Source organism: Perognathus longimembris, chromosome 20, assembly GCF_023159225.1.
Source record: "Perognathus longimembris pacificus isolate PPM17 chromosome 20, ASM2315922v1, whole genome shotgun sequence".
Lineage (NCBI taxonomy): Eukaryota > Metazoa > Chordata > Mammalia > Rodentia > Heteromyidae > Perognathus > Perognathus longimembris.
Window position 1 is genome coordinate 20,360,810 of NC_063180.1, and position 19,429 is coordinate 20,380,238.

Here is a 19,429-nt window from a genome sequence, read left to right on the forward strand (position 1 = left end):
GTGGAGGATGTGATTAATTGGGGGGAGGGGGTTGCTGGAGCTTGGACTCCAGGACCCTGGGTCTCGCTGGCCCTTTTCCACTCAAGTCTCGCTCTCTGCCACTTGAACCACAGCTCCACTTCTGGCTTTTTGGTGGCTGACAGGAGGGGCTGTGGATCTACAGAAACCTAGGGAGTTGGGGAAGACCTGGGAAGCCCCAGGCGGAGGAGGAAGAACAGAGTCGCGACCACAGGTCCTCAAGTTAGTCAGCAGGAGGAAGATGTCAGAAAACCCAGCGATTTCTGCAAGATCAACCTCTGATTTCATCCTGAAATCCACCTTCTCTCCTCTGGGATGGGAATCACCAATTCTCAGAATACCGACCCACCACCACCCAAATTTCCCCAGGCAGTGGAGGTGTTCTCCACCCTGGGCATCAAGTCCAGGAGAGGAGGAGGGGAGGGAAAGGAAGGGGAAGAGAGGAGAGAGGGAGAGGGAGAGAGACAGAGACAGAAGCACACCGGGCCAGGCCTGGCCTGTCATCCTAGCTACTCAGGAGGCTGAGATCTGAGGGTCTCGGTTCGAAGCCAGCCCAGGCAGGAAAGCCCGAGAGACTCTCATCGTCAATTAAAAAATAATAAAATCCCGATATGGAGCTGAGGCTGAGCGGTGGAGGGCCCGCCTCGAGCGGAGAAGCCCCGGTGACAGCTCAGGCAGGATCGGTGACAGCCCCCGTGAGGTGGGCCAGGCCTCAGTTTCCCCTCTGTCCCAGTGGCGCGGACCCCTTGGCGGGTCGGGCCGGGCAGAGCGGGCGCCCTGCCCGGCGCCCCCGCTGCCCGTTCCCTCCGCCCAGTGCGGGGCGGCGCTCAGACTTAAAAGGCCGGCCCGGCACCAGCACCGGCACTTCCCACTTCCCTAGGCGGCCGGAGAGAGCAGGCGGGCAGCTCCGGAGATCGGTGATCAGATCGGAGATCCAGGGGATCGAGGGTCGCCATCGGGGGCTGGGGAAAAGCTCCTCGCTGCCGGCGGAGATCGCGCGGATCGCGGGCGCAGCCGCCGCCATGGTCCTGCTCCAGACACTGTCGCTGCTGGTGCTGACCGCGGGGGCCCTCGGGGCCGGTGAGTGCAGCCCCCGACCCCGACCCCGATCCCCGCGCCCTGACCCCCGCGCCCCGACCCCCGCCCAGCCGCCCGGACCCTGCGCCCCGACCCCCGCTCCCCGACCCCGACCCCCGCGCCCCGACCCCGACCCCCGCGCCCCGACCCCCGCCCAGCCGCCCCGACCCCGACCCCCGTGCCCCGACCCCCGCCCAGCCGCCCCGACCCCGACCCCCGCGCCCCGACCCCCGCCCAGCCGCCCCGACCCCGACCCCCGTGCCCCGACCCCCGCCCAGCCACCCCGACCCCGACCCCCGTACCCCGACTCCCGCCCAGCCGCCCCGACCCCGACCCCAGACCCCCGCGCCCCGACCCCCGCCCAGCCGCCCCGACCCCGACCCTCGGCACTGGGGTCCCCCTCCACCATGCTCCGCACTGGGGTTCTCCTTCCCCCCCCCCCAACCCGCCACCACGAGGCCAGACGTTCCTGCACTGGGCCGAGGTTCCCGGAAAGCCGTGACTCAGGGCGGGCCGCACGCCCCGTGCCCAGGGCCGCGCCGGGCCGGACCCCTGCCGGGAGGGGAGGCTGACCTGGTCCCCACACACACCCCCTGCACGAGGACCCGCACACAGCTCGGATCCCCAAAGTCAGACCGCCGGGGCTGGCTTCCATTCGTTCACGATTCATTCATAGGCTCATCGTTCGCTCCTCACCCGCGTCCACCGGCTCCGACGGGGAGTCCCTCGAGCTGCCTTCGTTTGAGCCCGGGCTGGGGCGGGGGCGGGGGCCGCCGCTCCGGAGAGCACGGGCGGGCGCCTGTGCAGGGTTGCGCACCAGCCCAGAACGGGCCCCGGGTGTTCGCTGACCCCGGCATCGCAAAGGCGGCCGGGCAGGAAGATCACCAGGACCACAGCCGCAAAAAGCGCCGGGAAGCCGGCGCCTGGCGTCCCAGGAGACTGAGATCTGAGGATACTGGTTCGAATCCAGGGGCTGCATTCCAGTGAGACTCTTAGCTCAATGAACTATCAAAAAGCCAGAAGTGGAGCTATGGTTCAAGTGGTAGAGTGCCACTAGAGTGGAAAAGTTCAGGGACAGCGCCCAGGCCCTGAGTTCAAACCCCAGGACCTCTCCCCCCCACACACACACACCTAGCACCTTGGAGAAGACTGTAGAGAGGCCTTGTGGGGAGCAGGAAGGAAAACAAAAGCCGGAAACTGCTGAGCTGAATAAGAGCCAGCAGTGAGGGGGGACCCTCCAACAGGAAGAAGGGCAGGGGCACCCCACACTGCACAGCAAGGCCCTGTGCATGCAGCTAATTGGAGTGGAGGTGGGGGGGAGCTGTGGGTAGGACCATGCACCCTGCCTTTCCAGCCCCTAGACTGGCTTACCCCCCAAGTCTCCTGGGCCCAGTGGGGGCTTCCTCCCTTTTCCTAGTGCCCAGCTTGCTGGTTTATCCCCAGGACAAAAGTGAACTTCTCCCCTGGCACTCTTGTTTTCACCCCCTCTGTGTCACCCAGAGCTCCATTCCCATGACAAATACCTAAGATGAAGCAACCTTTCCAGAGAAAGTGATTCCCGGGGTAGGTGTGGCAACGCTGTCATCTCGGCCACCCAGATGGATCTAAAAATGGTTACAGTGAATAATACTGGGGAGCAAGCCAGGGTGGAGGGGAGAGGAAAGGGGAGGGGGAAGGATTTATTATTATTATTATTACTATTATTATTATTCGGTTCTGGGGCCTGAATGCAGGGCCTGGGCTCTGTCCCTGACCTTCTTTTGCTCAAGGCTGGCACACATGAGCCACAGCACCACTTCCAGCTTTTTCTCAGTAGTTTATTGGAGATCAGGGTTTCATGGACTTTTTCTGCACCCGCTGACTTCAAACCCTGATCCTCCGATCTCAGCCTCCTGAGTAGCTACGATGACAGGTGCGAGCCACCAGCGCCCGGCTAGGCAGGGGAATGATTCTGGATCACAGTTTGGAGGTTGTAGTCCCACTGTCCCCATTGTCCTGGCCCAGGTGTGTGGCACGGAGCCCTGGGACAAACCACTCCATGCCTCAGTTTCCCCCTTTGGTCTCCCCCACCCCACAGGGACCCAGATGGTTGGTGTGCAGGTGCCTACCCAAGTGCAGGGCTTCTTAGGCAAGTCTGTGACGCTGAGCTGCCGCCTGCAGCCTCCTCCGGGGGCCAGCATCCAGATGAGCCAAATCACATGGATGAAGCAGGGTGCTGAGCAGAGCATCGCCGTGTTCCATCCCGTCCAGGGGTTCTTCTACCAGGATCCGAAGAGAATGAAGTTCCTGGCTGTCGAGCAGGGCACCAACCTGCCGGATGCCTCTCTGGAGCTATCCGCCTTAGGCATTGAAGATGAAGCTAACTATACCTGCAGTTACGCTGTCTTCCCCCAGGGCAGCGGCAGCGCAAGCACATGGCTGCAGGTGGTAGGTGAGCAAGAGGGGCACGCTGGGGGGGGGGGGGGAGGAGGGGAAGCAAGCAAGAGTGGGCCAGGCCCGAGCAGAGGACATGTCTTCCACTGAGCAGGTGCCATAAGGGGGCTTGGGGAGAGTAGAGATCCTAGGGGCCAAAGTCTTGGGGAGACCAGGAATTGGGCAGGAGGCTAGAGACAACTTGGGGGAGGGGGGGACAGTGGATATCCCCCACCCACCCCCCCACCTCTGCTTTCTTCCTCTGATGCAGCAAGGTCCTGGCATCCCAAGTGTTCATCCAGTTGTAGGACTTTGAACCCAGGTTCCTCTTAGGCTGGCCCTGATAACACCTTTCAGTTGTCGGTGGCTGCTTTCAGGCTGGTGAGGAAGGAAAAGTTCAAAGGTAAAGATAGAAGGGGAGCCTGTCACCCTAGCTACTCAGGAGGCTGAGATCTGAAGGTCAAGATTAGAAGCCAGACTGGGCAGGAAAATTGTGAGATGCTTATTTCTCGTTAACCAGCCAGCAAATAAACAAAAAGCCAGAAATGCAGCTGAGCTCAAGTAGTAGAGCACCAGACTTGAACAAAAAAGCCCACGGACAGCACTCAGGCCCTAGGTTTGAGCCTTAAAACTAGCATGCAGGAAGGGAGGGAGGGAGGAGACAGATAGCTGATGCCCTGTGGAGCCCCTGACCACTGTTTCCATGGGAACTGAGTTTACTTTCTGTAGGGGTTAGGGGAAAATAAATGACTAAGAATGTTTGGTTGCTGGGAATATGGCCTAGTGCTACAGTGCTTGCCTCATATACATGAAGCCCTGGGTTCAATTCCTCAGCACTACATATATAGAAAAAGCACCACATATATAGAAAACCTGTGGCTCAAGTGGTAGAGTGCTAGCCTTGAGCAAAAAGAAGCCAGGGACAGTGCTCAGGCCCACAGTTCGAGCCCCAGGCCTGGGGGAAAAAAAAGTTTGGTTACAGTTTGCACAGGATGTACGGATACCCCGTTCACACCTTCTCCTCAGTCCAGGCCAGCCCCGCCCCACCCTGCAGTGGTGTACCCCAAGGCTGAGCTGGGTGGTCTTAAGTGATCTTGCTCATTTCTGGGTCCCCAGCACCAGCCCACCTAGCAATATTTATTGAGCACTTACTACACAGGCCAGAACCATCCTAAAGAGCTTTGTCTGTGTCCTCCATCCTTGCTGGGATCCCCAGTTGACAACTAAGGAAAATGAGGCACGGCCCCTCCCCCCAAAAGGAGGTCTTCCCTGCCCCCAGCTGCTCAGTCTAAGACAGGCCCGGGATTTGAACTGTCCACTCTCTCCCTTTCAATCCCCCCAGCTCCGCCCAATATCAGCGCCAGCGCCTTGCAGGCTCCGCCTCCGCTCTGCTGCGTGTCCAGCAGTGGGCACCCAACCACCTCTGCCCCGGCCGACTGCGTGTCGTGGGAGGCCTCTCTCTCCTCCACGCCTGCGCCGCCGCTGCGGGGGCCCTGCGTGTTCCCCTGGGAGCTCCCGGCGGGCTCTGCGCCTGCGCCGGTGCCGGTGGTGCAATGCCAGGCCCACGGGGGGCGCCCGCCCGCCCGCCTCTCCTGGTCCACTCACCTGAACGGAACCACCACCAGCACCCGGGTGCCAGGACCCCAGCCCGGCACCGTTTCTGTCATCAGCCTCTTCTCCGCGGTGCCCTCCAGCCGGGTGGATGGCAAGGTGGTCACCTGCGTCGTGGAGCACCAGACCTTGGAGGAGCCGCTCCTGGTGCCCGTGAACGTGACCGCACACTGTGAGTGCGTCCGCTGCGCATGCGCGAGGGACAGCCCGCCAGCACCCCCAGGGACCTACCCCCCACAGATTCCACTGCACAAAGGCGGGCTTCCTCAGCCCCCCCGCCCCCCCCCCCAGGAGGACAGGCAGGCCTCTGTTCTCAGAGGACCCGGGGGGCCTCTCCACCCTGGGCTGCTCCCCGATCTGCTGAGGAAGTTCGTGCCCTGAGCTCAGCCTGTGGCTCTGACAGCCCCCCCCCCCCCCGCCGCCCCGTGTGTCCCTGCCCACCAGATCCCCCCGAGGTCTCCATCACTGGCTATGACTACAATTGGTTTATCGGGCGCCCCGAAGTCACCCTGAATTGTCACATCCAGAGCAACCCAAAGTACACGCACTTCAACTGGACCACGTAAGTCATGGGGACACCACCCTCCCCCCCCCCCACGCCGGCCTGCCCTGAGAACGGAGGCTGGGGTCTGCACCCGTGGGACTGAGGGAGCAAGACTGGGGGAGGGTCTGCACCCCTGGGTCTGGAGGAGGGGGGCTAGGGTCTGGATTCCTGGGCCTAAGCAAATAATCAACAAGGGCGCAGTCACAGTTGTTAGAGGAAGTAAGTGCCATCGAAACTTGGCATCTTTACCACTGGGAGTGAAATGGAGAGGGAGTGCTTGCTTGCCTTACACGGGTTCATCCCTACTCTTGCAAAGGAGATCATTTTTTAAAGAAAATGCGTGCGGTGGTGCACCTCTGTAATCCCAGCTACTCCAGAGGGGGGAAGTGGGAGGATCCGGGTTCAAAGCCAGCAGAGGCAAAAGTGCCAGACTCCACCTGAAAATTAACCACAGCCAAAAAGCCTGGAGAGCAAGGGGGGGGGGGGGTAAAGTTCAAGAGGAAGCCCCACCTTCTCCAGCGAGCACATGATCCCAAGTTCAAACCCCAGTGCCACCCTCACCACCCCCACCAACAGCGACAACAAAAAAGCCTGGTCATCTTTACTTGTCCTGTTTCAAACTGCACAATTTCGGGCTCCTGAGGCCACAGGGACAGCTCTGCTTCCTCCATGGCTGTTTCTTCTCTGTGTGCCCACTGCCATTAGCCTACACACCTTGGCAGGTAGGACAGAGAGCTGCGGTAGTTAGAGGTAGCAGGTGCCAGGTCACCAGGGGCAGGGCCAGCTCTGCCCAAGGGGGGTCTCATGACCTCCCTCCAGACTATTGCTGGCCACAGAGCTGAATGGACTCAGGTGGGCCCCTGGTGGCTACAGAGCTGAATGGACTCAGGTGCACCCCTGGTGGCCACAGAGCTGAATGGACTCAGGTGCGCCCCTGGTGGCCACAGAGCTGAATGCAGGTGCGCCACTGGTGGCTACAGTGCTGAATGGGCTCAGGTGCGCCCCTGGTGGCCACAGAGCTGAATGCAGGTGCGCCACTGGTGGCTACAGAGCTGAATGGACTCGGGTGCGCCCCTGGTGGCCTTACAGGGAATGGCACAGATAGATCCAGTGAAAGACAGGAGGAAGAGGCTGGAAAGGCAAGGAGTAGGCTGAAAGAGCAGCAAGGAGGTGAAGCCCACAGGGTTTTCAGATGATCAGGACCCCGGTGATACAGCGCAGCCCCAGCTTGGGTCCCGTATAACCTGATTCTGTTTGTCTTCGTTCACCCCACCTGGGAGCTCCAGTAGAGGCCTCCTCCTCCTCCTTATCTATCTCTCTCTGGGCCAGGACCTCGGGGACGCTGCCCCGCTCCGCTCAGGTCCAGGGCACCCAGCTCCATATCACCATCGTGGATGAGGCCATCAACACGACTTTCATCTGCAGTGCCACCAACGCCATGGGGACTGGCCAGGGAAAAGAGACCATCATCCTTGGAGGTGAGGGTGACAGAGGGCCTCACCCTCCTGACCCCAGGGGAAGGGGAGGCCATCCAGTGTGGGGCTGGCCCCAGGATGCTCCCCGATTCCTGCTTCAGACAAGGCATCTCACCATGGGACCAATGGGGTCAGCTTTGTTCTCCTCCACACCTCTTCCCCATGCCCTCCCCCCCACACACACACCCAGTTAAAACCTGGGTCAGCCGCTACCTACACACAGACCGACCACCCACCAAGGCTGAAGAAATTGTCACTTGCTTCTTTCCCAGATTTGGGGGCTGGGAGGGGGTTCAGAAAAGTGCTTCTAAATATACTAAATAGGACTTTGTTATAATTGGTGGAAGCATGGCTCAAAAATTTTTATTAAGACTTTATTGAAAATACATCTTCAGGTATGGTTAGATCCAGGCACACTCCAACCATGTCACCCAGGAACTTTTCTTTCTTTCTTTCTTTCTTTTTTGCCGGTCCTGGGGCTTGGACTCAGTTGCCTGGGTGCTGTCTCTGGCTTCCTTTTGCTCAAGGCCAGCACTCTACCTCTTGAGCCTCGTCACCACTTCCAGCTTTTTCTGTTTATGTGGTGCTGAGGAATCGAACCCAAGGATTAATGCATGATAAGCAAGCATTCTACTGCTAAGCCATATTCCCAGCCCCCAGGAACTTTTCTTTACATCTCTTATATCTGATCAGTGATTGATTTATTTTCCTTTTTTTTTTTTTTTTTTTTTTGGCACTGAGGTTGAACTAGCAGGCACCATTTGAGCCATGTCCCCTCCAGCCCATTTTAGTTATTTTGGGGAATAGAGTTTTTCACTTATGCCAAATTATCCTGGACCATAATCCTCCTATTTACTCTTCCCATGCCATTGGGATGGCAGGCAGGGGTCAATATTCCCAGTTACTGCTGGAGATGTAAATCTCACTAATTGTTTCTAGGGCTGGCCTCAAACCACAGTACTCCCAATCTGCCTCCCAAGTAATAGGATTATAGGTATGACCCATTGTACCCATTTATATGTGCTTTCTTTTTTCTTTCCTTTTCTTTTTTGTGACATCCCTGGGGCTTGAACTCAGGGGCCAGGCACTGTCCCTGAGCTCTTTCACTCAAGCCTGATGCTCTATCACTTGAGCCACAACTCTACTTCCAGCTTTTGGGTGACTCATTGGAGATAAGAGTCTCATGGACTTTCCTACCCAGGTTGGCTTCAAACCACAATCCTCAGATCTCAGCCTCCTGAGTACATTCTTAGCAACCTCTCTGGGAATAGAGCACATCCCTCACTGTCAGTAGGTCTAATCAAAGTCCCAGCGCCAGCTCTCATTGGCTCTACTTAAACCTCCTGCAACCTCTGAACCAATCACAGCAGCCAAGGAAAATGAGAGGTTCTGATTGGCAAAGGCCTGAGCTCCCCCAGGTCCCATCCTAGGAGTAACTGGGTGCAGTTCAGTCTGCTGGAATGCAGAGAATGAGAGGGAGGTGGTGTTGTTGAAAGGAAATCTGGAGTGCTCTTTCAAGAATAAGGGGTAAAACATGCCAGGCAGGTAAAAAGAAGAAAACAGCCCAACATTTCCTTACCTGCCAGTTTCCTTCTTCTCCAGAGAGACCCCCGGCCTCCATGTCCCCCACGGTCATTGTCATCATGGTTGTGGTCACAGTGCTTGCCTTGATCCTGGGGCTTCTGCTGTACTTGAGGCAGCAGAAGCATTGCCAACAGGCCTGCTCCCCACTGCATGTCTGCTGTGTACCAGGTTTGTCCTGGGGGGAGATGAGATGGGGACCCATGTTGGCACCTGGGGCCCCCAAGCCCCATCTCCCCTACTGACAGAATCTCCTCCTGTTTCTCCAGGTTGGCAACAGTCGGACACTCATGCGAATGGGGTGAGTGAAGAGGGGAGGGGTGAGTGGAGAAGGGAGGGGCGTCATAAGTGGATATAGAGTGGAGGATGTTGGATTGTTGGGGATTCAGCTTGGCCTTAAGGGGCGAAGGGCAACTAGGGCTCCCTTAGAGATGCTGCCCTTCCCCCAGCCCTGGGGCCATGTGGAAGGTAGTCCCTCCCACCTTCCGGCTTCTGCTGGAAGAGAAACAAAGCAGCACCGCCTCCCGGCTTGGCCACGTGGGCAATGGCGGAGGCCCGGTCCTTGGGGGGCTGTGGTCTCCACCCATAGAGGAAGTTCCATGACATCACCTGAGGGACAGGCCAATCATTAGGATCCAGTACCCCCTCTCCCCTGGGGGTATAAATTGTTGGCCCCTCCTTTGAATAAACAGAACACCCCAGAGGCTTTCTCCAGGACTCCCACGCACCCGTGTCTTCCTTGGGCTGGCGGGCATGGGATCTCGCAACCACACGCGAACTGCGGCTACCTTGGGTCCCCGCTTCTGCGACTAATCCCTACTGGCCAGGGGGACGTGAGAGAGCGAGAAAGGATCCCACACGGAAGAGGCAGACAAGCCCAGGACCCCCCTCCCACGTAGATGGGGGGTGGTAGAGCGAAGCCCGGCAATGGATATCAACCAGGCAGGATTTCAATTTCCTTAGATTTCAGCTAGGTCTTGATGGCTCATGCCTATAACCCCAGCGACTCGGGGGGCTGAGATCTCAGGATCGCAGTTCGAAGTCAGCCTGGGCAAGAAAAGCCCATGAGACTCTTGTCTCCAATGAGCCACCAGAAAACTGGAAGTGGCTCTGTGGCTCCAAGTGGTAGAGTGCTAGCCTTGAACAAGGCCTCACTTTGAGCCTCACAACTGACCAAAAAAAGAGAAGCTCACAAAGATTACTCACTAAAGGTTGACTATCCTCTTCTAGGACGTTTCGCATTCACCTGTAAGTGAGGAGGCCATTCCTCTACGAGACACCACAAGCCAGCTCCCCGTGACAGCATCACCAGCACCCCGCGACAGCGTCACCAGCCCCGACACCCCCCAACATGTGCCTTGAATGGATAGACAGATGCTGACCTGGGAGGCGGCCTGGCTGGTGGCCCTCTCCTCCTCCACAGCTCACAACCCATCCAGAGCCTCACAGGCCCAGTGACTCAGAAGACTGAGATCCAGGGGAACCAAAGGTTCAAAACCAGCCTTCAAGACTCCATCTCCAGTTAACAAGCAAAAAGCCTTCCTGGAGGCATAGCAAAATGGTGTTCACACCAGCTGAGCAAACAGAAGGCCTTGGGTTTAAACTTAGGACCCCTCCAGAGGATTCTGGAGATGCCTTCTGCCACTTCCGCCATCTGCAAGAAGGAAGCTGGCTCATTACTGTGAAAGGGCAGAGAGTCACACTGGCAAAAGGGAAGAAGCTTAGGGCATCCCTGAGGGCACCAGACTGGAGCTGCCGCTGCCCTTCCCAGAGGACTCCTGGGGCCAGTGCTCAACCTCCTCTATTGAAGTCACTAAAGTATCACTAGCAAGTGGGGTGTGGTGGCACATACCTGTAATCTCAGCTACTGAAGAAGCACCAATCCCAAGCTGGCCTGGGACCTTCCTCTAGACTAGGAGCCTCCATTTCAGAACAGCAAAAAAAAAGTAAACCTGTGTTTATTTATTTATTTATTTTTGGGTTGGGTTGGTCATGGGGCCTGATCTCTGGGCCTGGGTACTGTCCCCGAGCTTTTTTTTTTTTTTGCTCAAGGCTAGCACTCTACCACTTTGAGCCACAGCTCCACTTCTGGTTTCCTGCCGTTTCACTGGAGAGAAGAGCCTCATGGACTTTCCTACCTGGGCTGGATTTGAACCACAATCCTCAGATCTCAGCCTCCTGGATAGCTAGGAAGACAGGCATGGTCTATCAGTGCTTGACTAAAAGGAAACTATTAAAATCTTTATTTGTGATCTTGGCGGCATCAAAAGGAAGGTAGAGAAGAGAGAAGAGAACTGGCTGGGTAGCAGGAGTGGGGCCCAGAGCCCGGCAAGGAGAGTGGATGTCTCCAGTGTCAGAGGACTTAGAGAAGATGGCTGGTTTTCCTGAAGGAACACCTTGTCTGCCTCCCGCGATTCATTAAAGATAATTTATTTATTTATTTTACTTTGTGGGGGTTTTGTTATTTGTTTTTGTGCCAGTCCTGGGGCTTGAACTAGGGGCCTGGGCGCTGTCCCGGAGCTTTTTTTGCTCAAGGTTGGTGCTTTACCACTAGAGCCACAGCTCCACTTCCAGCTTTTGGGTGGTTCATTGGAGAAAATAGTCTCATGGAGTGGATCTCCCAGGCTGGCCTAGAACTGAGATCCTCCTCGTAGCTGGGATTACAGGAGTGTCACCTTTAATAATGGAAAAGGATTCAAATAGTGTGTGTGTGTGTGTGTGTGTGTGTGAGAGAGAGAGAGAGAGAGAGAGAGAGAGAGAGAGAGAGAGAAAGAGAAAGAGAGAGGGGGAGACAGACAGACAGAAAGAATGACTGACTGACTGGAAGAACTGGAAAATCCAGAAGAGCTTAGCTTGCAAATAAATCATTGTAACAACTTCCCAAGGGGCAGACAGTGAAGAGGACTTTGGGGGGAGCCCCTACCCCTTAAGCCCCATCATAAAGCCTTCCAGACATTCAGAACAATGGGGGTTACCCCCATGCCCCCCTCCCAGGCCTCATGCTCACTTCCTTGTTTGACTAATGCTCTACCACCTGAACCAGGTCTCCAGGCCAGCTGTTTTCTGGTGACTTTGGAGATGACGTCTCCAGGCCTTTTGCGCTCAGACTGGCTTCTGAACTTGATCCTCTGGATCTCAGCCTCCTGAGTCACCAGGATGACAGGTGTGAGTCAGCGCCCAGCTCACGTGAGACCGTTTAAATACAACTGGGCACTGTTGGCTCATGCCTGCCATCCTAGCTACTCAGGAGGCTGAGATCTGAGGATCATGGTTCAAAGCCAGCTGGGGCAGGAAAGTCCATGAGGCTCGTATCTCTAATGAATCACCAATGCCGGAATTAGAGCTAGAATTAGAGCTAGAGCCGGAATCAAGACCTAGAGCATCAACCTTGAGCACAAAAGCTCAGTTCCCAGGCCCTGAGTTCAAAGCCCACTACAAGCACAAAAACGAAAAGAAAAGCACAGCCAAGCATGGTGCATGCATACAATCCCAGCAGTAAAGGGCTGAGGTGGGAGGAACGTGAGTTCGAAACCAGCCTGGGCTGCATAGCAAGTCCCTCTGAAGGAAATGAAGAGTTGGAACAAGTGCCCTGCATGCAGAAGGACGTGGGTTCAAGTCTAAGTACTGCAGTGACCCACCCCTCCTGCCCACCCCCTCTGACACACAGCCGCTCCCCACCCCACCCTCTGACACCTCCCACCCAATTCCTAGTTCCCACACTGCAGTGCAAACGCCATCTGAGCCTTCGCCCCTTTGCCTGCGCAGTCCCCACACCCGAGAGGCCTCGCCCCACCCGCCCACCATCCTGCCCCACTAGTCTGCCCACTTCAAGTCACAGCTGAGACGCCGCCTCCACAGGGAGCCCTCCCTGATCTCCCAGGCGAGACCTGTGTGGCAGCACAGCCCCCTGGGGCTCTCCAGGCCGGTGACCCCACCAAGGAGAGAGCACAGGCAGGAGCCACCGCCACCACTGTGTCAGGGAGTGGGCACAGGGAAGGAGTGAATGGATGATGGTGTGTGTGTCTGTGTGTGCCCGTCTTGGGGCTTGAACTCAGGGCCTGGGGGCACCATTCCCGAATTTCTTTTATCCCAAGGCCAGTGCTCCACTTGAGCCACTTCTGACTTTTTGGGGGCTCATTGGAGACAAGCATCTCCCAGACTTTGCTTTTCACAGGTGGGCTTTGAACCCCAGTCCTCTCCCGAGTAGCTGGGATTACAGTCCTGGGCCACCAGTGCTGACTGAATGAAAAAGTCATGAACCAGCCCGTGGGGGAGTGGGGGTTGGGGATGAAACCTCTGATCCCAGCAGCCTTGCCAGTCTTCTGGGCCTCAGTTTCCCCAGCTGTGCAATGGGAAGGAAGACTGGGGTGGGGTGTGTGTAATGAGGAGGCTGGGGAAAGCCCTGGGTGAGCTTCCCTGTCACCTGGGGAGAACTGGTTCAACCAGTGTCCCTGCTTGTGCCAGGCAGAGCTGGGGAGGCTGCAGGACGGGTGTGGGGTGTGTGCTGGCGCCTGGCAGCCTCGCTGGGACAGCGAGGCCCCTGGGGAGCTCCCACCAGAGACACAACAAGCTGTGACCCTTGGGGATCACCAAGGGACGCCAAATGGCTGCCCTCATGGGCCCCCAGGGCCACCTGGTGAATGGCCTCTTGTTGTCAGGTAAGGAGAGAACACACCCAAAGGCTGACAGGTGGGATTTGAACCCGGGTAGGGAGAGAGGGATGGCTCCTCAGGAAAAGGGAATATTATGGGAGATGATAAAATAATTAAAATAAGTGGGGGGGGGTAGGGCAGGGCAGCAGAATCATCACTTCATCCCTATTTCATGTCTGGAATGTTCTATTAAGTCAGAAATACAGGCTTTGATTCCTGTTGAAACCCCAGGTACTAAATGTGTGTGTGTGTGTGTGTGTGTGTGTGTGTGTATACATGTGCACACCCATGCGCCCATCCTGAGGCTTGAACTCAGGACCTGGCCACTGTCCCTGAGGTTTTCTCACAAGGCTGGTGCTCTACCACTTGAGCCACAACTCCTTCTGGCTGTTTGGTAGTACGTTAGAGTTAAGAGTCTCATACACTTTCCTGCCTGGGCTGGCTTTGAACAGCCATCCTCAGATCTCAGCCGCCTGAGTCGCTGAGGTTGCAGGCGTGAGCCATCAAGACCTAGCTGAAACCTGGGGAAATTGAAATCCTGTCTGGTTGACAGCCATCACCCTACACTCCATATCCATTTATGTGCTTATAAGTGCGGGTTAAATGAATGAGTTCAGAGATCTCCACTGTTTGGGGGTGGATCGCACAGCATCTCAGGGCAGAAAAACCTTCTGAGAGAATGGGATGTCCAATCTGTAGTTTAACCAGGCCCATCTTCCCACATAGGATCTGGGGCAGACATCACTAGCTGATCCCAGCAAGCAAGCTGTGGTACCCAGGTCAATTCTCACACCAGCACCCAGGGCAGACATCACTAATTGACCCCAGCACCATGTGCCATGCAGCCAGAGAGAGGGTGTCTAGAAAGGAGGATGGTGGTGGTTTCCTGATGGCCATGCCCACAAGTTCAGGCCCCTCTCCCTTCCATCCCCTCCACCCACAGTGTCCATCCTGGCCCTGTGGCTGCCCCGATGCTCCCAGGCCTCCCTCAGCATCCAGAAGATTCCAGAAATGCCCCAGAAGAACCAGGATCTCCTCCTCTCCCTCCATGGGGTCCCCAGCACCTTCCAGGATGTCACCTGGTACCTGGGAGAGACCACGGATGGGGGTACCAGGCTGTTCACCTACATCCCAGAGCTGCCCCGGCCCCAGAGGGACGGCGAGGCCATGGGGCAGAGGGACATGGTCGGCTTCCGCAATGGCTCCCTGCTGCTGCGCCATGCCCAGCCCAGCGACAGCGGCGTCTACCACGTCGCCCTGGCCGTCAACACGGCCTGGACCATGCGGGCCAAGGCTCACGTCCAGGTGGCCGGTGAGCGGGTGGGGGGGGGGGCTGAGGAGGAAGTGGGGGCGCTTGCCACTCCCCCAGAAGCTGCCACACACCAGGCCCCACCGCTCCCATCAGCACACCCCGTGGAGGACCTGCTGTGCACGAGGCCCCGTGGGGCGCCTGCCTGCTGTGCACAAGGCCCCGGTCCCTCTGCACCCACAGGAACTAGCAAAACGCCTGAGGCCAGGCGCGTGCTCCAAGGAACGCCCGCCATCTTGCTGGCTTCTCGCCTACATTCAGCAACCCAGGACTTAAGTAGCGCCTACGGTCTACTCAATCCTGAGAAATGTGGGACATCCCTCCATCTTCACGTCTACCGATGTGGCAACTCTGGGAAAGGCACTGGGGACAGGGTGGGGGACAACAGGGGACAGCTGACATTTCTTTCTGTGTGTTCAAGTCCTGGGACTTGAACTCAGGACCTGGGCATTGTCCCGGGATTTTTTTTTCTTTTTTTGCTCAAGGCTAATACTGTACCACTTGAGCCATGGCTCCACTCCCAGCTTTTTGGATGTTTCATTGGAGACCAGAGTCTCCTGGACTTTCCTGACCTGGCTGGGTTTGAACTCAGAGCCTCAGATCTCAGCCTTCTGAGTGCTGGGGTTACAGGCTGTGTTTTAGAAACCATCCTGAGGGGTGGATGCTGGGGTCTGAGAACCAGACGGAGCTGTGGGCTGGGACGAGGGACTCACCTGATCCTCTGCCACTTCCAGAAGCACCCACAGAGCCCACCACCGTACATGTGCCCATTAACGCCGGGGTGGTGGCCGCTGCCATCGTGGGGCCTCTGGCCGTGGGCAGCCTCCTCATCGGTGGCCTTGCCTATCTCCTGGTGACGCGGGGATGGAGGGACCAAAGTTCCAGGTACGGAGTCTCCCAGGCCTGCCTCTCAGCCCTCAGCCTCCTCCTGCCGGCTGCAGTGGGCCAGGCCTGGGCAGGGGCCAGTCTCTGGGGTGGGCTGAGCCTGGGCAGGGGCAGCGGCAGGTCTCTGGGGTGGGCTGGGCCTTGCAGGGGCAGGGGCCAGTTTCTGGGGTGGGCTGGGCCTTGTAGGGGCAGGTCTCTGGGGTGGGCTGGGCCTGGGCAGGGGCAGCGGCAGATCTCTGAGGTGGGCCAGGCCCCTGCAGGTCTAAGGAGCATCCGACTCCCATCATGGAGGCTTTTCCTTGTGCCCCCCAGGATGCCAGCCACAGAGAAGCCAGAGCTGAGACCCAGCAATGACGCACGTAAGCAGGGAGCCCCCCACCCTACTGTGCCCTCCTGGCAGCTGCCTCCCTCTTCTCATCTCCCTTGTATCTCGCTGCCCCCCACCCACACCCAAGCCACACTCTACACCCGGGGTCCCCATCCCCAGCTCCTCTGCTCTAAAGTCCCTCTCCTTCCCCTTCCCCACTCCCCAGTGCCCTTCAGACAAGATTCAGGATACTTAGCATGGGGCCCAAGACCCTTCATAAACTCACACTTGACTTGCTGCGCAGTGCTCTACCACTAAAGCCACGCCTCCATGCTGGCTTTTTGCTGTGTAGTCAAAGATAAAAGCCTCCTGGGGCTTTCCGGCCCTTGGGCTGGCTTTGAACATCAATCCTCAAATCTCAGCCTCCTGAGCAGCTGGGATTAGAGGCATGAGCCACTATGCCTGGCCTCTCACTGTGTTTCTTGACTTCATCCCTCACAAGTCCACCCACTGAGCATGGGTGTGAGCAGACAGGCTCAACACTGTTCCTCGAGCTGGGCCAGCCCTACCCATGGGCCCTGGCCCCCCAGCCCCCAGCCCTGACCCCCCTGACCAACACCCCCCACCCCCGGCCCCCTGGCCCCCTGTGCAGTCATGGATCAGGAGGGCAGGAACGGGACTGTGATGCTTGCAGTTGGGCCAGAGGTGCTGGCATGGATGCAGAGCCAGCCCGGGGCCCCCTCTGTCCTCTGCCTAGGTGACAGCAACGTGTATGAAGTGATGCCGTCCCCAGTTCTGCTGCTGGCCCCTGTCAGCAGCCCGGGACTCCTGACCCCAGCCTCGGTGAGTTTGTGCTCAGCCTTTTTTTTTTTTTTTAATTTGGTGCCAGTCCTGAGTCTTGAGCTCTGGGAGCGGGCGCTGGCCCTGAGCCCTTTCACTCGACACTGGGGCTCTACAACATGAGCCACAGCCCCACTTCTGGCTTTTCGGCAGTTCCTTGGAGATCAGAGTCTTCCGGACTTTCCCACCCTGGCTGGCTTGGCTCTGTGATCCTCGATCTCAGCCCTGGAGTAGCTGAGATTACAGGCGCGAGCCATGGGCGGGGTGGGCGAGCAGCTCTATTTTCTGTTTGTAAGCCTCTGTGATTCCTGAGTGGATTTTCCCTTTATTATGGGGGAAGCAAGGAGAAAGGAAGGAAGGGCGAGTAAAAGTGATTTTAATGAAATAAAAGGAGAAACAGACAAAGCAAAGGTTTAGCCAGGTGTAATGGGGCTTACTTAGGGTGGGTGAAGCAGGAGGATAGTGAGTTCTAGGCCAGCTGGGGCTACAAAGTGAGGCCCTATCTCAAAAACAAAGTAATAGCTGGGTGCTGGTAGCTCACACCTGTAATCCAAGCTTCACGGGAGGCTGAGATCCTGGTTTGAAGCCAGCCTGGGCAGGAAAGTTCAAGAGCCACTAATCTCCATTGAACCAGCAAAAAGCCAGAAGTGGGGCTGTGGCCCACTTGGTAAAGAATTAGTCTTGAGTGGGGCTGGGAATATGGCCTAGTGCCAAGAGCGCTTGCCTCCTACACATGAAGCTCTCGGTTCGATTCCCCAGCACCACATATACAGAAAATGGCCAGAAGGGGCGCTGTGGCTCAGGTGGCAGAGTGCTAACCTTGAGCAGGAAGAGGCCAGGGACGGTGCTCAGGCCCTGAGTCCAAGGCCCAGGACTGGACAAAAAAAAAAAAAAAAAAAAAAGAATTAGTCTTGAGCACCAAAGCTCAGGATCAGTGTGCAGGTCCTGAGTTCAAGGCCCAAGACCAGCACACACATACAAATGAGCGCTAACAAACACAGCACCCCAGGGCCTCCACGCAGGTCGCGTGCACAGCCCTGGCAGAGACTGGGGGCTTGGGAGGCCTGGCTCACCCGTGCTCTTCAATTGCAGCCCCCACTTCCTGAGCCAGAGCCACAGCCGGAACCCCAACACTACCAGGTACAGGGAGGGGAAACACCCCTTGGAGCCAGGGTGGGTGAGGACAGTCAAGGTGGGGGGCCATGCTCACCCTGCCCTTGGGGATCTGGGAGGGGCCCAGGCATGCTGCTCCCTCCAAGGCCTTGGGTTTACACAAAAGGAACAAGGCCCAGAGAAGGACAGACACTGGCCCGGGGTCACACAGCAGCAGGTCAGCCCTCCCCACCCCCCCACACGGTGGACTGGGCCTCAGGCCTGCTCCATCCATCTTGCGGAGGGAGAGACCAGTAGCAGGCAGCTTATCCAGCATAGGCAAGGCCCTGGGTTTGGAGCCCGCAACAGTCCCCTGCCTGCCTGTGTGTCTCTGTCCCTCCCCCCGCCCCGCTCTCCCCACGGGGTTCTCTGGCATCCACCCCCATCATGGCTCCTCTCTCTGCCCCCCAGGACCTGCTCAACCCGGACCCAGCCCCTTACTGTCAGCTGGTGCCGACTGCCTGATGGCACAGCCCCTGCCATCTTCTGGGGGCCCATGGGGATGCCACAGCCAAGGCTCCCTGGGAGGGGCCTCTGGGCCCCAGCATGGCGGGGGGCAAGGGGACAGAACAGCACAACTCCCTGGCCCCCCCCTAGACTGCCTCCACCACCCAGAGGCCCTCAGCCTGCCCCCACCAAAGCTTCAACCCCCTCCAAAGGCGGGACATGGTGGCACATGCCTGTAATCCCAGCTGCTCAGGAGGTCTGAGGATCTGAGGATCGTGGTTCAAAGTCAGCCTGACCAGGAAAGTCCGTGAGACTCTTATGTCCAAGGAAGCAGCAAAAAAAATTCGCAAGGGACACTGTGGCTTGTGTGGCAGAGCACCAGCCTTGAGCACAGAAGCTCGAGGACAGTGCCTAGGCCCTGAGTTCAAATCCCATGACTGACACAAAATAAATTAATAATTAACTAACACATGGATTGTGTGGTGTGGAAATTATACCTCCATAAAACTTGTTTTGGTGGCTCAGGTCTGTCATCCTAGCTACTCAGGAGGCTGAGATCTGAGGATCTCAGTTCAAAGCTAGCCCGGGCAGGAAAGTCCATGAGGCTCTTATCTCCAGGTAACCACCAAAAAGCCACAAGTAGAGCTGTGGCTCAAGTGGTAGAGCCCTAGCTTTGAGCAGAAAAGCTTGGCGACAGTGCCCAGGCCCTGAGTTCAAGCCCCACAACCAATGAAAAGTGTTTTGGAAAAAACAACAGGGGTTGGAGACATGGCTCAATTGGTAAGGCACCAGCCAGTGAACAAAAGTGGCAGGTACTGAGTTCTGGTTCCAGTCTTAGACAAGAACCACAAAACAATGGGCGGGAGGGAGCTGGTGGCTGAGGCTGGTCAGGGATCCAATCCACGGGAGCTGTGGGAGGGGGGGGCAGGAAGCCCCTGTGGGCTCAGCTTGAGGTGTTGGGGTCAGGTGTGGCGTCCCTGACACTTGGTCACCCAAGAATCTTTTTATCTCTGGCGGGGGTGAAGACTCCTGACCACTGGCAGGATGGACATCCATCTGCGACCAGCAGGGGGCAGCAGAGACCACGACCATCCACTGTCAGGATGTGTGTGTGTGTGT

At 57.5% G+C, this 19,429-nt stretch overlaps 2 protein-coding genes across 2 annotated transcripts; both read left to right on the forward strand.

Annotated features, from left to right (window-relative positions):
* Positions 1-629: 629 nt before the first annotated feature.
* On the forward strand, positions 630-10,155 carry LOC125338954 (poliovirus receptor homolog). Its single transcript, XM_048329986.1, has 9 exons — positions 630-718; positions 899-1,098; positions 3,173-3,526; positions 4,850-5,290; positions 5,563-5,680; positions 6,992-7,140; positions 8,740-8,889; positions 8,988-9,019; positions 9,949-10,155. The coding sequence occupies exons 1-9, from the start codon at positions 630-632 to the stop codon at positions 10,078-10,080; spliced, it is 1,665 nt and encodes a 554-aa protein (XP_048185943.1). The 3' UTR covers positions 10,081-10,155.
* Positions 10,156-13,284: 3,129 nt separating this feature from the next.
* Positions 13,285-18,356, forward strand: Ceacam19 (CEA cell adhesion molecule 19). The gene is made up of 7 exons (XM_048369525.1): positions 13,285-13,376; positions 14,314-14,682; positions 15,414-15,564; positions 15,877-15,923; positions 16,629-16,714; positions 17,804-17,851; positions 18,275-18,356. Exons 1-7 carry the CDS (start codon positions 13,322-13,324, stop codon positions 18,326-18,328), a joined length of 810 nt encoding a protein of 269 aa, XP_048225482.1. The 5' UTR covers positions 13,285-13,321; the 3' UTR covers positions 18,329-18,356.
* Positions 18,357-19,429: the final 1,073 nt, after the last annotated feature.